General features: G+C 40.8%; 1 protein-coding gene across 7 annotated transcripts in view; it reads right to left on the bottom strand.

Moving 5' to 3' along the window:
• The window catches only part of ADAMTSL1 (ADAMTS like 1), an 873125-nt gene that overhangs the window by 96790 nt on the left and 758136 nt on the right, over positions 1–18199 (bottom strand). For all 7 annotated transcript variants that reach the window (XM_019415409.2, XM_053907974.1, XM_053907973.1 and 4 more), the window contains one exon: positions 4125–4252. In XM_019415409.2, coding sequence (XP_019270954.2) covers positions 4125–4252 — 128 coding nt within the window. The remainder of the gene's footprint in view (positions 1–4124; positions 4253–18199) is intronic.

Here is an 18199-nt window from a genome sequence, read left to right as displayed (position 1 = left end):
TTCCTTCAAAACTCTGCTTTACCATTCAGCTTGGTTTCTGAGTAACCTGGCTGAATGTTGAATCTGACTAGTCAAGAGGGTTCTCCAATCTTTGTGCCCATCTCTGTGCACACCAGAAACTCTCCTTTTACCCAGAACTGTCTATACCTCATGTAAAGTAATAAATACTTCAAAGAGTTAGGTATGTGACATTTTGGGGATAATCTTACACTCCTCCCTACCTCCTATTACCCTCCCATCCACCGTATGCTACTGTCATCTACATTCTGAGCAGTGAAACACGTATCCAATTAAGTCACTTTAGGACAGAAAGGAATTTTGTGCCCCTGTGTTTACATGGCTGTGGGCTTCCATTCTGAACCAGGGAGGTTGACAGGAAGCTATCTTCATACTGAGAAGCAAAGTAGTCTCAAATCTCTGAGACTCAAAGATAAGTCAGCACATAATGGATGGGTTTGAAGAAAAGCAAAAGGATACTGAAGAAAATATTTTATAGGACCGAATAAGGCAGAAGGAGGAAGATTTGGCTGTAATAGCATGTCTGAAGCTGAATTGTGTTTAAAGAAAAATTGTGTAGAGAGTAGCAATGGACCAAAAATGAATCTGAGAAGCAGAAATGGGGCATACTCCCTATAGAGGATGGGGCAACTCAATGGAAGAGGTCTGGTTGTGAGCCAAGGAGAGCTCATCAGGCCCCCTTTCCTGTGGTCCATGTGAAATATTCCTTACCACAAGCTGTCTCCCTTCCTCTGAATCCAGGAAGGCCAGCCCTTTCCAGATGGCTAATTCAACTTCCCCAGCTGGCATTGAGACATTGAGAGCAAGGTGCTCTACAAAGGGTTTGTGAGCATTCCAGTCTCTGAGAAGGAGTCTTCCCTACTGTAAAAACAACTTGGCTTTTGTTTTATGTGTTATCCTCACAATAATAATAGCTAACAAATATTGAGTGCTTACTATACGCCAGGCACAATTATCAGCATTTTATATGAATGAATGTATTTAATTTTCACAAAACCCCACTGAATCGTGTGCTAGTTTAATCACCATGTACAAACGAAGAGGCCAAGTCAGAGAGAGTAAAGAAGCTGCTCAAGGGTATATAGCCAGGAAGCGACAGAGCCAGGATTCCAATCCAGACCATGAGGCTACAGAGCCCTCAAGCTTAACTGTCAGGCTCTGTTTGCTCTTGTGAATTATTATGAACAAATTTCCCCATTTCTGGTCAACTCAGGCACACTGGCCAGACCAAAGTTCAAAATCGTGGACACACCTGAGTATCTTGAGTCTCAAAAAGATGTTTTTCCCTTTTGGTCTAACATTCATACTGAAGTCAAGGAAAACACACACACACACACACACACACACACACACACACAACCTGCCATGTTTTTAGATGTGCATAAGCACTGAGATTTACCATGAAGATTTAAACAAAATTTTTTAAATATTTATTTTAAAGAGAGAGAGAGAGAGAGAGAGAAAGAGAGAGAGAGACAGAGTTCGAGTGGAGGAGGGGCAAAGAAAGCAAGGGAGACACACAATCTGAAGCAGGCTCCAGGCTCTGAGCTGTCAGCACAGAGCCCAATGCAGGGCTTGCACCCACAAACTGTGAGATCATGATCTAAGCTAAAGTCGGAGGCTTATCTGACCGAGCCACCCAGGTGCCCCTTACCATGAAGATTTAATTGCAAGTGAGCTGAATCAGTTCCTAAGTCTGTACACAGAGTTTCAATATGAAGACTTATAATGAAAAATACATAGAAGCAAACTTGGACTAATGTTTTACACATTTTAGAATTGCTTTCAGGAGGTATTTCATTTTAGAAGAGCTAGAGAAAGGAAACATTTATCAAGTGTGAACTATGCCTGGCATTGGGCTAGGTGCTTTTTCACATACACAATCTTATTTAATTCACAAAATCCCATAAAATATTATTAATTTCATTTTTACAGATGAGAATGAAAACTCAGTGAGGTTGCATACTTTGTTCAAGATAAGCAGTATAATTGGTAATCAAATTTAGAAGTGCTTGACATCCATTTCCCCCTTAAATTTAGTGTATATTTGGGTGGTGTTTTGTATGCTGCTACATAGGATCTTGCATACATTTGAAGGAAATTATAATTATCTCTCGATTCTAGGTAGTCCTGTATACATCTATTGCCTTTACTAGTCTGTAAGCATTATGGAACACAAAACTCAGGCCTTATTTATTGCTCATTGTTCCCCAGTACTTGGCAGAGGGTGTGCTTAGAACGGTAGCTGGTGTGCCACTTAATACTATGTGTTGACATTGGCACAGGGGTAGCAGATAATTCCAGGTAAAGACACAAATACAATCTTAAGGCAACACATGCACATTTTGAGCCTTAATTTTTAGCGGGACTATTGGATTCGTGAGCACACCTGAACAAACCCCAGCACTGAAGTACAAGGGCACAGTCCTAGGTGTGGTGTTTGTGATCAAATTCATAGGCCAAATCCTTTCCTTCCATTCCCTAGTGCCTCTTTTGCTGCTCTCTCTTTTCTGGCTTTGAACACTTTGGCAGCCTCCAATAGCTCTTCTCCAAAGAGTTGAAGACAAGTCTGATGTTACAATTGCCTTACTTAATTCCAGACAGGTTTCCATTAATCGTATTAAATTCAGGTGAACAAAGGGTATTTAGTCTGTGACGGAGCTGAACCGTATCAGGATAAATATAAACAAGAGAGTTAGTTCCGTAACAGCCACTCTTTGCCAACAATTGGAAGCATGTCAGCAGTGCCCTTGCTACAGCAGGCTGGAGTGTGGAAGGCAGAAGAGATTTTAGGAGATTGGTGCTGTGCATCTGGACTCTGTATAAAGAGGGGAATAAAGATTGTAGCTGGAATACATTAGGAGAAAAGCAAGTGTTCTATTCACACACACAAAATAGGCATTAAAATTATCAGTCTTTAATCTACCCCTGGGCCCCTCAGCTTGCCTTATGCACTGCTGACTTTCATCTTCCCTGGAAAGCCTCCTGCTAAAGGTCCCTTTTCTGATCAGCCTTAGGTCATGGGGGCAGAAATGCTGTTGCTAAACAGATATGCAAGGGAGTAGCATGTGTGACTGGAGAACAGTGTGACAACATAATCCCAGCATGGACCGATGAGGTCAGTGTGGGGTGATGTTGGCTTTTCTAGCATCTACTGAATCATCTGACGGGAGCAGCAACTGAAAAGAATAAATACAAACACATGCAACATACTGCCAAAAAGACTGCCGGGCCCAGATCTGAGAAAAAAGATCCTCCTTTGGTAGGATAGGTGGATAGGGAACAATGAGCTGGGAGTTAGGAGGCCTCATTCCCTTCTTATCTCTACAACCAGCTGAGTGGTTGCATGACCTCAGCTTACCTGGCCTCTAAGAAATGAGGGCACTGGTACAGTTGGTATCTAAGGTCTTTTTCAGTTTCACAGGCAAGGATTTGTGTCCTATGTAAATGAGGTTTTATAAAGTACATGATGACAAGACTACAACCTTGGGAGACATCATGTTCTGCATTGCAAGTTCTTACATCACATGTGTAGAATGTTTTTCCTGACCTTTATGGATAAAGGGAAAGTGTTGGCAGGTGCAGTACAGCAAGAGGTTTAAATAAAACAGAATCAGAGAGAAGAACACTCCTGCTTTAAACCATGACCACAGAATTCCAACTACCCATGAGTCTTGAAGTGTTCTTTGCAACAGGTGTAACAAGGAGAAATGACAGGTCATGGCTTATGTTCCCTAACATGTTATTTACTAGTACACAACTCCTTTGCTTATGTTGTTCTTTCTTCCTGGAATATGTCACCCACCTATACTTATCAAAGTCCATTCATTCTGACTCTGACATCTCCCAGATGGGATGAAATGTCCTTGCATACCCTTAGGTTATTTACAGCACTTATTTCATTCATTCACTCATTCATTCATTCATTCATTATACCTCATATTATACTTCATCTCCATTTAATTATAACTATAGCTTATAACCTTTCTGAAGGCAGTGTCTAAATCTCATTTATGGATGTGTTCCTGGGCTGGCTTGGCACACTGTAGGTATCTACTCAATAACGACATAGCAGCGAGTCAAACTACACAGGATTTTCATGTTACCTGCTAATGTGACGGCAATGGAGACAGAGTCATATCCCAAGGCATTTGTGGCATTGCAAGTGTAGAAACCCACATCAGCTTCCACTGGTGCCAGGATCTGTAAGGAATCATCTGGCTGTAGAAGAATCCTGGAGCAACAGAAAAGAAATGTAGACCTGGTCATGTCAGTTGGCCCCTTTTTGGCATTTAATACTGGTAAGGCAGGAAAGAACAGTGTTTTAAGACAGAGACAAACCAGCCACAGTGACACTCAGGAACCCAGGCTCTCTTGCTACTATGATTGGTGTGATTCTGATAGCAACCCCAAATGAGCCTTTTGATTGCTTAATCAGCTTGTTGATTACTTGATCTAAAAATACCAGTTGGAGTAGATAGCAGATGTGTGCTGAATACATAGAACACCCACAACAGGGATAAGAGGGGATGTTGGAATGAATGGTGCAGATGGATTTGGAAAAGGCTTATGGAAAAGGAAAAATCATAAAGGAGGACTGGAGCTTTATTGGATGGTGAACAGTAGGCAGGGCTTCCAGATATGGAGAAAGGCATCTGGAGTAAAGACTCAGAGGTGAGAGGAAGCGAAAAGTCAAAAATATTGATGAGAGAATCTTGATGCATATGTTTGAAGGAAATTGTATGCCTAAATACCTCTCAATTCTAGGTAGTCATACATTCATCTATTACCTTCAGAGCCTGTGAACATTAGGGGGTGTAAAACTCAGATCTAATTATTTCCCATAATATTTAATGAAAGACCCTCTGTAGGGGAGGTGCACAACAGAATGAAGGCAAAGCCTGCCCTTTAGGGCAATGGTAGAGAATTCCAGAATAACCCCCATCTAGTTCAGACACTTTGCTTACTCTGAAAAGAATTATAAGAATCACATTGTGAGTGTCTAACATGAGCTTCAAAACCCACTCCAGTCTCAGTCTACTATTTTTTCTTTTCTGGATTATGTCATTTCTAAGAACTGGCTGCTACATCATGGCAGTTAATGACTAATGATGACTTGAAACTGATGTCTTGGTGACTTGGTGAGGCTGATGATAACTGGAATCTGTTGATGGAGGTGGGGATCCAGACGGAAGGGAGGAGAACAGGGTAGGAGGCTCAGAGATCCAGGGCCTGGACCTGCCAGGGCCTTAGGTTTGTAAACCATTCAACACACAGAAATGCCTTAGAGGTGGCTTGTGGCCTCCTATAGTCAGTCATTTCCATCTTTGTGATAATTTCCACCTCCCTAGTTTCAAAAGGCCCAAAGATCTGTTTACCTAATATCACATTAACATCCATCTGTAGGAGATAAGTTGGAAACAGGGGTCATTTTTCAGGAAAGGGGGAAAAAGCACATGAAAATGTCAGAAGAACTCACAAGACTTGGTGGTGAAATTAACACTAGGAGTCAGACCTCCTGCCCCAACAACACGTTCTCCCCACTATACAATTCTTTTCTTTCTTCACTATTTCTCCTGTTGGGTCCTCTCCAGACTCTATGGGACTGGCAGTTTGGCACTGCCTCTTGTCAGCTCTTAGTTATTCTGAGGAGGGTGACCTGTCTGGCAATGAATCAGGCTCCCTCAAGTCTGTCTTTGGCCTTGGGCCTATTGCACTGCTTATTCTTACTTCCTGTCAGGAGAAAGGCAGGAAGGGGGGAAAGCAAGGCTTACATGTTTCAATCTTCAATCTAGTTATGCAGTTCTGGTAAAAATGGGGAAGGAAATAGAAAACCTCAGCTAAAGGAAAGTTTCTGGATGGTCTGTGTTTGATTCAGTGCCATTCCAGACCATCACCTTTACCGCTGAGGACAGTCAAGCTTTTGTGGCATTGAACTGGAACTGAAGCTCCAAGAGGGATGGGAGAGACACCATGGTAAACTGTGGTAAAACTCATCCACTCATTCATTCACACATCCATCAAATGTGAAGTGCTTTTTCTCTAAGTCAAACAATTACATGTTAGTTTCTTTCAGAGAAGCTAATAAGAGAAAGATGACTATCCAATTTCTGATCTCTGGTAAACCACATAATATGTAATAATGTCACTAAAAGGAATCTTAATAGACACCACATATTATCATTGTTAAATCCCTTCAGGTATTCAGACTGTTTTAAGGAAAATCAAAGACTGACTTTATGATATAAATCTTATGATGTCCAGGAACATGTATGCCTCCATAATGATTTCCAAACAGCAATAATAAAAGCAGGCTTAATCAAATTTCATGATGACTGAGTTTAGTCAATCATTATTCAGTTTTACTACAATCAAAAGGTAGGGATTAGAATTTGCTACATTCCCAAGTCCATTGGTATAGTTGCCTCCTTAAAACCAGCACCCTCTCTCTCTTCCCTACAGAAAGGTATCTTGAACATTCAGAGCAGGAGGCTAGAAGACACGTCTTCTGAACTTTATTTTGGTCCTGGTACTGCTTAAGTAGTCACCACTGGCAAATCTCTTTACCTTCCTACATTTCAGCTTATCAATATCTAAAACCCAGTTGAAGTAGGTTTTCCTACTCAGAGGAAATTGTAAAAATAAGGTATATAAGGAATTTCCAGACTATCTTTTGGTATTTCCAATGATGCTTTATAGGTAACTTTGGACATTCTGAATGAAGAATTCAATGCAAGGAAGGACAGGAGTGGTAACATTGTAAGAAAGGAAGACATGCTATTGGCCAATTCTCTCCAGCCCCCGATTTATTAGATCTCCATATTCAGATCATTTTTTCCCCCATAGAACTACTGTACCTGCCTGATCTTATGCAGGAAGTGTAAACCACAGTGGGTCTGAACCACCTACTTTTTAAGGTGGGGGTTAGCTTTTGCACAGGTGCTACTGAGTGAGCCATAATGCTTTCTGAGCCAGTCTGAAGCTTGGCAAAGATTTCCACAAAGGTGATAAAGAGGAGGAGGAGAGCTTTCACACCAGGCTAAAAGCCATAAGGGATGGCAATAGTGGGAATGGAAAAGAATGAACCTAAGCCTTGATATTCACCATTTGCATGTTCTTTTATTCCATAAAATGTACACATAGAGATAAAGAAGATAACAAAACCTACATGGGACAAAATCTGAATTTGTCACTTATTGCATATACTTACAAATTATTTATACTCATGAAACTGAACCTTTTAGCCAAAGGGGGGCTACAGAGTTATTTGGTAGCAGAGTCAGAATTTGAAGTGGAGATTCTCAGTCTAGCATTCTTTTTTTCCATTTATCATGTCTTTGATATGTCCTTCACATTGACTGTTGGGGGTTTGGAGGCTGCCACCAGGGGGAGCAGTAGTTATGCAGAGGGTTCCCATGCAGGGCTCTCTAGGAAACATGACAAGGCAAAGGAAAGGGCTTGCTGTGGAGAATGAGGTCAGCTTTAGTCTCTTTATCTAGCCTGGCATCTAGGAAGAGAGATTCTTGGGGAAAAAACGTTTTCTTTGTATTTCAGGCGTCTACTCTATTAATTTAACTTAATTTGTTAGTAGCTGATTTCTGTCAGCTTGTATTTAGTTTTCAGATTTGACAGGCCTGTTTTAGAATGCACAGGCACAGAAACATAGTGCTGCTTTCCAAGCAAAACCAGAAAGATTTCTCTGGGGTTGTTTTGGAATTTAAGGAATCAGAGAATGAGGGGACATGAAATGGGGCATAATTAAGGCCTACATAGAAAATGGTCCTGTGGTCACATTAGGTATATTAATACTAGCTGCTTTTCTCCCATACCCATACCCCACTTCCCTTTTGGTTTAATGAGCTAAAACTTAACTGCTTTATTTCTTTGGTCATAGTGTTAGCCAGAAAATAAAGGAATTTGCTTTTCTGGTGGCCTTGTAAGCTTCTTTGTGACAGAATGTCTTCTCAAGCATTCTAGCAATGAAGGAGCAGCTGAGAGAGTAAAAATAATTGCTATAGTTACAGAAGTATGGCCCTGATCAACCTTGTGAGTAGGATATGGACAAAGTGTCCATGGGCCAGTCCTATCAAGGACAAGCTCCTTGAAGTGAAGTTGTCTCCTCTGCATTTGTAATGGTCAGTGAGAAAGTACTCTTATTTGAAAAGGAGGCGGCTCTGGGGGTCTAAAAGAAAGCTTCTAGCAATTCTGAGAGTGGGGTGGTATCATGATGCCTTCCTCTAAATCCTTGGTTTAGCTGTGAACACTACGGTCTTGTGCAGGCCCATCTCTCAAAGTGACCTCCATGACCAACTACGTCTAGCTGCTATGGAGAGGAAGGGTTCTGATTTCAGTCAAGAGAGACAGAGTCATGTGGAGGTCATGGGTAAGCTTTTCAACTCTGAGCCTCTAAGTCCTTTCTGCAAATGGAGGATAATACTGACCTCAGACAATTCTTATAAGAATCAAAGGAAGGAGACCCATTCTTATGGTTTTGTAAGTAAAATAAATAAGCTTCGACATCAAATGCATTTAACAAATTGATATTTTTTAAAAAATGATTCAGGTGGTAGTCACCTATGTTATCATCTTGGAACTCCTTTTTGAGAGGAAATTTTAAAGGTCTGGACACAGAAACAGCCATTGGCAACACAGGCCACGATGCTGTACCATCTCAGGCCTCCCACCATGACAAGCAAGTATTTAAAAAAAAAAAAATTTTTTTTTTTTAAAGTAAGCTTCATGTACAGCATAGAGCCCAATGCAGGGCTTGAACTCATAACCCTGATATGAACTCATGACCCTGATATCTAGAGTCAGACCAAGCCACCCATGTACCTCTGATAAACAAGCATTCTTAGACCCATTTTAGGTCTCAACACAGGACTGGATGCTGGAAATCATAGGTACATTCTTTCTCTTTAGAACAGTATCTTTCTCTCATCCTTGCAAACTTAACCTGTCCCACATCCCAGCAGAAACTTGTTGCTCTAGTCAAGATGGCCTCTTTGGCTCTCCTTGTCATTAGCTTGGGGCTGAATTCATGCTCTTTCTCCTCCCATCTATCCTTCCAAATTCTCCCTTTCAGTTAAGAATGAGTCAAGTTTTACCACTTGTGTTACCACTGTCCACAAGAATTTCTTCCTTTCCTGATCATCCAGAGTTGTTCTGAGCTGTACTACAAAACCTTTTCTACTCTACAAGGTCTCATTTTTTCAGTTAGGTGGTAAACTAATACTTCAAGGGCTGAGAGTTTTTTACCTCTTTCATAGTTCTCTCTTCAATAGTTCCCTAGCACAGTGCTATCATGCTGGATAGAGACTTCAGAATAATGGAGCTAAAAATGATCATGCTGACAATATAGCATAGTGGTTAAGAGAATAGACTCTGCAGGCAAGCTGCCTGGGTTCCAACCCCAGCTTTACCCTTAGTCACTTTGTAACCTTGGGCAAGTCATTTCTTTACTTCTGAATGTCACAGTTTCCTTACCTATAGAATGAGGAGAATTATAGCACCTATCTAAGATTGTTGTGACTATTCTACCTGCGCTCAGGTATTTAAAGATTGCACATGATCTGTTGGGATGAGCACTGGGTGTTGTATCTTAGCCAATGTGACAATAAATTATATTAAACAAAACAAAACAAAAACAAAAACAAAAACAAAGCAGATGATTGCCCAATGTGTTAAAACCTATGGAAATACAGGTTGTTGTTGTTATTGACATGACCATCACCGTTATCATTCACTCTTCATGTCTGAGCCTATGTATTTTGGATGCTGTGAGGAACTGTTCTGACAAGGGTAAATGACTAAGAAATGTAGAGTTTTCAAGGAATAAAACCAGGCACATGGAGGTGGGTGGACAAGGGTTTTTTTGTGTGTGAATGAGCAGGGAGTGAGCCACAATGCCTTTACCTTGGTGGTAGCACTGGGGGTGGAAAGGAGGAGCAGAGACTGAGGTCACATGGCATGTCAGGTTGGCAACCATCTCAGTTCTATTCTTGACTCCAAAATTTCTGAATAAGTACAACTACTTATTTTCATAACTGCTTTAACACTATTAACCAAATGCTGAAATCTTAGAACGCTTAAAAAAAAGCCAGAATCCTGCAGTTGCAAAAAAAAAAAAGTATATAAATAATGAGTAAAAGAATGAGATTTGGTAAAAAGTGAGTCTACAAGGAAATACATGAAGTGAAAGCCAGCTGTGTAAAGAACATCAGCTCCAACTCTTAGGAAAAGATGCTGAGGATTCTTACTTACTCTGAAATGCAGGTGGTTTTTTTTTTTCTCTGCCTAGAAATTTTTTAGATTAGGATAATTAAATCTAGCACAAAGGGACAGTGGGGGCTGTTACTTATTATACAAGTGTATAAGTTTTCTACAATTTTATTATGTCATCCTATTAGATTGATATTTTTATCCCTTTTGAGAGAGAAAGCAAAAGCTCAGAGAAGGTAAGCAACTTGCTCAGCTAGTGCATGGAGGAATCAGGAATGGGGAGTGAACTTTGACCCTTAAAAAAACTGACCATATCCAGGCATCCACTGGGGCCTAATAGTAAGCCATGTGGTTTGGCTTCATTTTGGTGGGGGGTAATTTGTGCCAAGGTTTGTAGTTACTCAGGGAAATGGACAATAACTAACAAGAATATTCTGGATTTTAAATAACTAGAAGGCATGTGGTTTGGCCTCATTTTTGTTGGGGGGTAATTTATGCCAAAGTTTGTAGTTACTCAGGGAAATGGATAATCACTCACAAGAATATTCTAGATTTTAAATAGCTTGAAGCTGGAGGAAAAAAAGAATGCTGTGAGAAGACCTCCTCTGTGAGCAAGAACTTTTTTTTTCTGAAACCAAAAATTATAGTAGCCTAGAGACTTGCAAGGGAGAGTTTTGTTTTGTACAGATATTTTGGGGAACCGATTTGAGGTTCACGAAGAGTTTCATATCACCATTTGGCTAGGGCAACTTTTTATAACCTTGGCTGTTTTTAATGTAATTGCCAACTAAAAGTTATTTGATGCTGGAAGCTTCAGGGCTGCTCCAGGTGGAAGTATAGAAAATATTCTTGGAATGGGAAAGGCCACCTGACCACACATTCTTAACCCTGTCCTAGTACTTTCTGCCAAACTCTTCAACATCTTTCTCTTCAGAAACTCATGAAATCTTGAATTTGCTAATACTTGTAGTTTTATTTGCTAGCTGGGTAATTCATTTCAAACTGTCATGCTATGCATGAAATGACTCTGACTTGATTTCCTCTTGGCCTGGGAGAGGGATCAAACTCTGGTCAGCTGCCACCTGCTTTTGTCAACAGAGTTTTATTGGAACACCAGCATGCTCATTTAAGTGCTTTCTATTACTGCTCTTAGGGTACAATGGCTGAAATGAATGGTTGGGACAAAGATAGGATGGCCTGCAAAGCCTAAAACGTTTATTATCTGGCCCTTTACTAGAAGAGTTTGCTGGCTGTGACCTAGAACATGGAAGAATTTTCGCTTCAGGTTTTTTCAGTGCCTTCCTCATTTATATAACCATGTTAACCACTTTATCGGAACTCTGCCTTTTTCTAGGACCATTTTTCTAAGAAGAATAAATGCTAGAGGGATCTTTGGAGACCTCCTAACCTTTTGGGGAATAGAGAAGGCTGGACTCTAAGCTTCATTTGTGCCACCTGGTTGTCACAATCTTGTGTCCTCTGATGCTCTTGTGACCTTTGCATTGACCTTCAATACTTCTCACCGCCCCCCCCCCCCCGAGACACAGGTATTTACTGGGATGGCCCCCTTTCCTCTGACTTACTATTCCTATAGTTTTCAACTGGGAAAAACATTTGTTATCCCCACTTCCTTTAGTTCTACGAAGGAAACAAGCCAAACCAAACTAAAACTGGTTTCTTCTCTCCCTATCTGCCCTGCTCCCAGATTTTATAGTCTCTGCAAACTTGGAAACTGCATTTCGTATGCTTATGACTTTTACATATAGCGTTATTCACAACTGTGGTTCTCAAATTGACCCTGGAGGCATTTCCCATTTGATTCTCTCCTCCATTCTGAGAAGTTTCCATCTGTAAATACTCTGTGTTGCCCAGGCCAAAGGCTTCCAAGTACTCCTTAATTCATCTCCTATTCAACACCACTTTGGAAAGTTGTCCAAAACTGTCTGGGAAGTATAAGCATAGAGAGCATACACATTTCTCTTTTCTACCAGACCAGAAACAATAGCAAAAAAATGTCAGAAGAATATAAGCATTCTCCCCTTTTGCCTGGATTTAGGCTAATTCCCTATCACACTATGTTTTCCTTCATACCTTTCTATCTCATCTTTTTGAACAACTGCCTAGGTTGTTCCCTAGTTCCTTAAAATGAGAATAAGGCTCCTTATTTTGTGATGTCCTGGAAGATGGTATGATATAATGACCTTCTATCTATGTATCTCTATGATTATATCTCTATGTATGATTATAGATGCTGACGTATGAGCATCCATTGTATGTCAGGCACTTTACAGATACTATATGTTCTTCATATTCTTGCTCTTCTGTAGGGTGGGTATAATCGTTTTAATTTAGTAATGAGAAAACCAAGGTTCGGAGGGGTTAAAGAGGGCTCACATGGATACTAAGTGGCAGAACAGGAATTCCAACCTAAGTTGCTCTTGCCCTACTGTCCTTCTACCACTGTGGGCTGCCCTCTGTGTTAACTGATGAACCACCTGGCTGCCCTTCCTGACCAAGGAGGGGGGTAGGGTAGGTCAGAAATGACCAGCATGAATCAGGCAGACCCCGAATAGAAGGAAAACAGGGACAGGCTTAGGGGTTAAAAGGCAGAAACTCCTCGACATTAGCCCTTTCCCTATGATTCCATGTAGATAGATTATCACATGTGAGTCACTTCCCACCCTTAAAAAGGAATCAGTGTTTTCTTCAAAATATCTAATTTCATATTATTCTTCATGTTCATCTTCATTCCTTTGAAAAATCCCGTAACTTTTAGGAAAGTCTTGTTTAGATGCTTTAAGGCTTATATTAACTGAACTATGTATATTATGTTGACTGTAGCTCACCCCTGGGCCAGAGTGTTGAATGGCAAATCAAGACTTCTCTGCCAGTGTGGGCTATCAGCAATATTTAGATTTTCTCAGAGAAAAGGATCAATCTTCAGCCAGCTTTCCCCCCAATTTGGTAATCGTACTTCCAGCACCTAGTTTAGAGAATCTGGCTTTTCTTTTCTATAAGGAAATCAGCAGTGTCCTTACAGGTATTGTTTCTGGATTTGGGTTCAGACGTAGGAACGCTGAATGTACATCTGTCCATATTACATGAGCCTCCTGGTATTAGATGTGGGGAAGAGTTACTTGTGAGATTCTTTGGCTAGCGTTACACTCCATCCAAATGCAAACTGGAGTTAGCTTCTGCCTGAGTTTCAGCTCAATGTGATGAAGTCTAGGAGGGCCCACTAAGCGTTCAGTGTTTGTACAGAGTAACTGAAAAGCAAGGAACAGTTTAGTTTCAGCTTGCTTTTTGGTCTAGGTCTCTAGACACACATGTGCACAGGCCATAAACACTGTAAACATACACAGCTAGAGATGCAAATACATATGTCATGATTACAGTGCTTACTGAGCACCTATTATGTGCCCAGTACTGTGCATATTTATATGGGAAAGTGTGTGTAAAGGTAGAGCAATAGAAAATAGAAGAAAGGCTTTCCCTAAAACAGATGTGCCAAAATAAAAATGAAGGCTCACGGATTGCAAGCCAGCTGGCTAGAAGACAGAATGTTAACTTATGCTAGATCTAGCTGACCCCAGTGGCTTCTTCTTAAAACAATGGCCAAGTCCATGTATTCAACTAAGGTTAAAATCAATACAAAGAAATAGTCCCTGGAGCCAGACTTCCTTGGGTTTAAATCCCAGCTCCACTACTTATTAAGTGTGAAACTTTGGGCAAGTTAATCTAACATCTCTATGCTTCAATTTCAACATTTGTAAAATTGGGATAGTAACCTCAAAGCATTATTATAAGAATAAAGGAAGACCTGTAAAACACTCAGACCAGCACCTCGTTCAAAGCAAGTGGTTAATAAATGTTGATGATGATGATGATTTCATCATTGGCCTAGATGTGATGGGAGATAGGATGCCACAAGGTATTTATTATCTGTACTTATTTTTTTTTAACTTTTTAGAAAGTTTATTTATTTTGAGGGAGGGAAAGCATGCACACAAGTGGAGGAAGGGCAGAGAGAGAGGGAGAGAGAGAATCCCAAGCAGGCTCTATGCCATCAGTGCAGAGCCCGGTGTGGGGCTTAACCCCCACGAACCATGAGATCATGGCCTAAGCCAAAATCAAGAGTCAGACACTCAACTGACTGAGCCACCCAGGTGCCCCTATTCTCTGTACTTATTCATTCTACAGCAATCCTTTTCAAATTGTACAGTTGTGTGGCACAGAACCTTAGGGTTTCCTGACACTTCTCTAATGGAGAACATGTGGGCAGGGCAGAAATGTTTAATTGGGAGTGGGTACCACTCTGGAACTCTGCCATAATTGCATATTAAAGACTGGAAGTTCAGATTATGCAAAACCATATAGTCTATAGTCTCCAGTGATTAGGAAAACTCTCTGCTAATCGCTAGTGTTCATCATTTTTAAAATTCATTTATCCATCATTTTATCATCTGTTGAGTGTCTAATGTGTTCTTGGAATTGTGGAGAAATTAACATACACTCTTAAATATCTGCCCTTGAAGAAGAATATCTGCCTTCTGCCCATAATCCAGAAGGTAATGTAGAAAAACAAATACGGAATTCTAACACACAGTGGTAGGGTGATCTGAGACAGAGTACAATGTGTAGGGTACTATGTGGGTCATGTAGGGTGTCACTTTGGGTTCAAATCCCAGCTCTACTATGCCAGCTCAACTGAGCCTTAGGGTTAGGCTTCTGGTAAGGAAGGGTAGGATGAGGTAAATCTAAAGCCCAGGCAAATTCATAAACAGCAAGTAACTGGGTACTGGTGAAAGGCATAGCTCAGAGGGGTGAGATGGGGGGAGTGTAAGAGATGGTAAGAGATGAAGCGAGTGAGGCAGACAAATGTCAGATGACAAAAGGTGTTGCACATCATACAAAGTCACTTGGAACTTACTCTTCAAGTGATGGCAAGCCATTAAAAGAATTTTAAGCATGAAAGCTGCATAGACAGGTTTGCTAGAAAGATACTCTGGCAGTAGCATATCAAATGATCTAGAGCAGGAGTCAATACATTTTTTCTATAACAAGACAGTAAATATTTTAGTCTTTGGGGGCCACCTATAGTATCTGTTGTATATTTTATTTCTAGTTTGTTTTAATCACCCCTTAAAAATTTAAAACCCTTCTTTTAATAACCCTTCAATAACCTGGGTTCAAATGCCAGCTCTACCACTTACCAAGTGTGAAACCTTGAGCAAGCTGACCCAAAAACTCTGGGCTCAATTTCAACAGCTCTTTGAATAACATTTTTAAAAGCCATTTTTAATAACCCTTTAAAAAACATAAGAGCCACTGGCTATAATTTGCCAACCCTGGTCTAGAAAAGGCAAATACAGAATTAGAGGGTTGTTGGAATCATCTAGAGTGGACAAGGGTAAAGCAAAGTAGAGGCAGTGAAAACAGAGAAAAGTGGAGGAATGAATAAAGAGCCACTGAGGAATAAGAACAGTCTAGAAATAAAAATATTTTGCCTTGGGAAGCTGGATAGGTGGGAGTACACTTTCCTAGGATAGGGATTCAGGAGTTTAGTTTTAGATATACAAAGTTGACATCTTTGTGGGGCATCTGGTAAGGATGTCCAGTAGGCAGCTGTGCATAAGAATCAGAAGAGAGATTCGGGCTGGTGCTAGACACATGAGAATCATTAGCATCCAGGGGAAGAGAGTGAGACTCCCAAGAGGGTAGATAGGAGGCAGGCAGGGGATGAAAAATGCACAAAGACTGAAAAAGTATAGCCAGAGAAGTAGGAAGCAAACCAAGTGTGTGTGGTTTCTGAAGAGGCCAGCATGTGTTTTTAGGAAGAAGTGCTTAGCCTTCTATGGAATGCTACTCAGAGATCAGATAAGAAATGTTTTCAGAGACCACTTTCTTCTTCTTGAACTGGTGCAGCTACTCTGGAAAATAGTATGGCGGTTCCTCAAAAGGTTAAAGATAGAATTACCCTACGATCCAGCAACTGCACTACTAGGTATTCACCCAAAGAATACAAAAATACTGACTTGAAGGGATACATGCACCCAAATGTTTATAGCAGCATTATCAACACGAGCCAAAGTATTGAAAGCCCAAATGCCCATGGACTGATGAACGGATAAAGATGTGGTGTATATATATGATAGAATATTATTCAGCCATAAAAAAAGAATGAAATCTTGCCATTTGCCACAACATGGATGGAGCTAGAATATATTATGCTAAATGAAATAAGTCAGTCAGAGAAAGACAAATACCATTTGATTTCACTCTTATGTGGAATTTAAGGAACAAAACAAATGAACATGGGGGGAGGGGAAGAGAGGCAAACCAAGAAATAGACTCTTAACTATAGAGAACTAACTGAGGGTTGCTAGAGGGGAGGGGGGTGGGGGATGGGTGAAATAGGTGATGGGTATTAACGAGTGCGCTTGTTGTGATGAGCACTAGGTACTGTATGTAAGTGATGAATCACTGGATTCTACACCTGAAACTAATATTACACTGTATGTTAACTAACTAGAATGTAAGTAAAAATTTGGAGAAAAAAATAAAAATGATGCCATATATTTAAGTCTTTGAACTATGAAAAAAAAAAAAAAAAGAATATGAGGTGGACCGAGAGAAGACAACTCTATAATAAACTGAGGGAGAATATTAGGTGGTACTTAAAAATCATAATTAACAATGCTGGGGGGCACCTAAGATAGCCACCTATATGCAAAATATTTCCAGGGTATAGGCTGGCTACTCCAGGGCTATCATATTAATGTTTATAAACCACTCAGGTACCATTAGTGCATGAGACCCATGAGGTGAAGCTACAATACTTCTTTCTTGGTGGACATTGTAGGGCAGCAATATGGTGAAACCAGTCAATTACAGGTCCCCAGAGCTAAGGATACAGCAATGAAAGCAAAGAGAGAATAGGGCAGAGTTCTCTTGTTTTCTAAATCAAGTGGCATCGCGACCCCTTGAAAACAAGTTTCTAACTTACTCCCCTGGCCGTGCTGGAAAGCCCAGTTCTTTTTTGTTCTCAGGCTGAACCAGGTAGCCACACTTGGTTATTTCAACCTCTAGCCAGTCCAGAATGTTCCCTGAAAACTGGCAGATTTGGAGCCTGTTAACTTCCACATGTCTGCTCCCTTCACACACAGGCACTATGCAGTTTGCCTCAAGTCCAAGGCCTGGTGTGAATTCAATCCAACCCATGTGCAAGTGTGTGGGTTGGTGGGAGTCTGTGAGGGAAGGCAGGGGCCAGGGAGGATGCCTGGAATTCCTAAGTGTCACCTCGGTGTTGAGTTCTGTCTCCACCAGATCTTTTAACAGAATTAAAAGCGAGTGCTATTAGGAAGTGCACCTTCCTCCCCTTTTCTCTCTCAACATGCTTCTTAAAGATGGTCCTTGAACCTCCAGCCTCAGAGTCACCTGTGGTGCTTGTAAAGTATGAATTCTGGGGCTTTGCTGTAGAAGGTGTTTCTGGGGTAGGGTAGGATGTGCGAATCTGCATTTCTAAGAAGGTCCTGGTGATTACTGTGCACACTGAACTTGGAAACTCTAGTCAGAGCTTCTAAACGTTTAGAAGTTTTAAGAGAAGTATTCTGCCCATTGGAATTTAAAACAAACTCAGGGCCCAAGGTATCTGACTCCACACCAGCCCTTTGGTGTTTCTTAGCTTCTGGAGAACAGCAGCTTTTATTTATAGTCTCACTGGCGCCTACCACTGTATCTGATGCCACGCATGTATTTGTGGAGTTGAAGGGGTGATTGGAGAGGAAACCTTACCACTTCCACTCATGCTCCTCTACAATCCACTTGCCACAAAGGAGCCAGTGTGAGTCTTTACAAATGGAAATTAGATCATTTTACTTTCCCGCCTAATATCCTCCAAAACCTCCCTGTGATACTCAAACTAAAAGCTAGATTCCTTCTTGTGGTCCCTGGTTAGCCT

This window comes from Panthera pardus, unplaced genomic scaffold (assembly GCF_024362965.1).
Source record: "Panthera pardus isolate Hobbes unplaced genomic scaffold, ASM2436296v1 HiC_scaffold_20, whole genome shotgun sequence".
Taxonomy (NCBI): domain Eukaryota; kingdom Metazoa; phylum Chordata; class Mammalia; order Carnivora; family Felidae; genus Panthera; species Panthera pardus.
The sequence above is the reverse complement of the archived record's forward strand: the minus strand, read 5'-3'. Positions and strand labels throughout refer to the sequence as shown.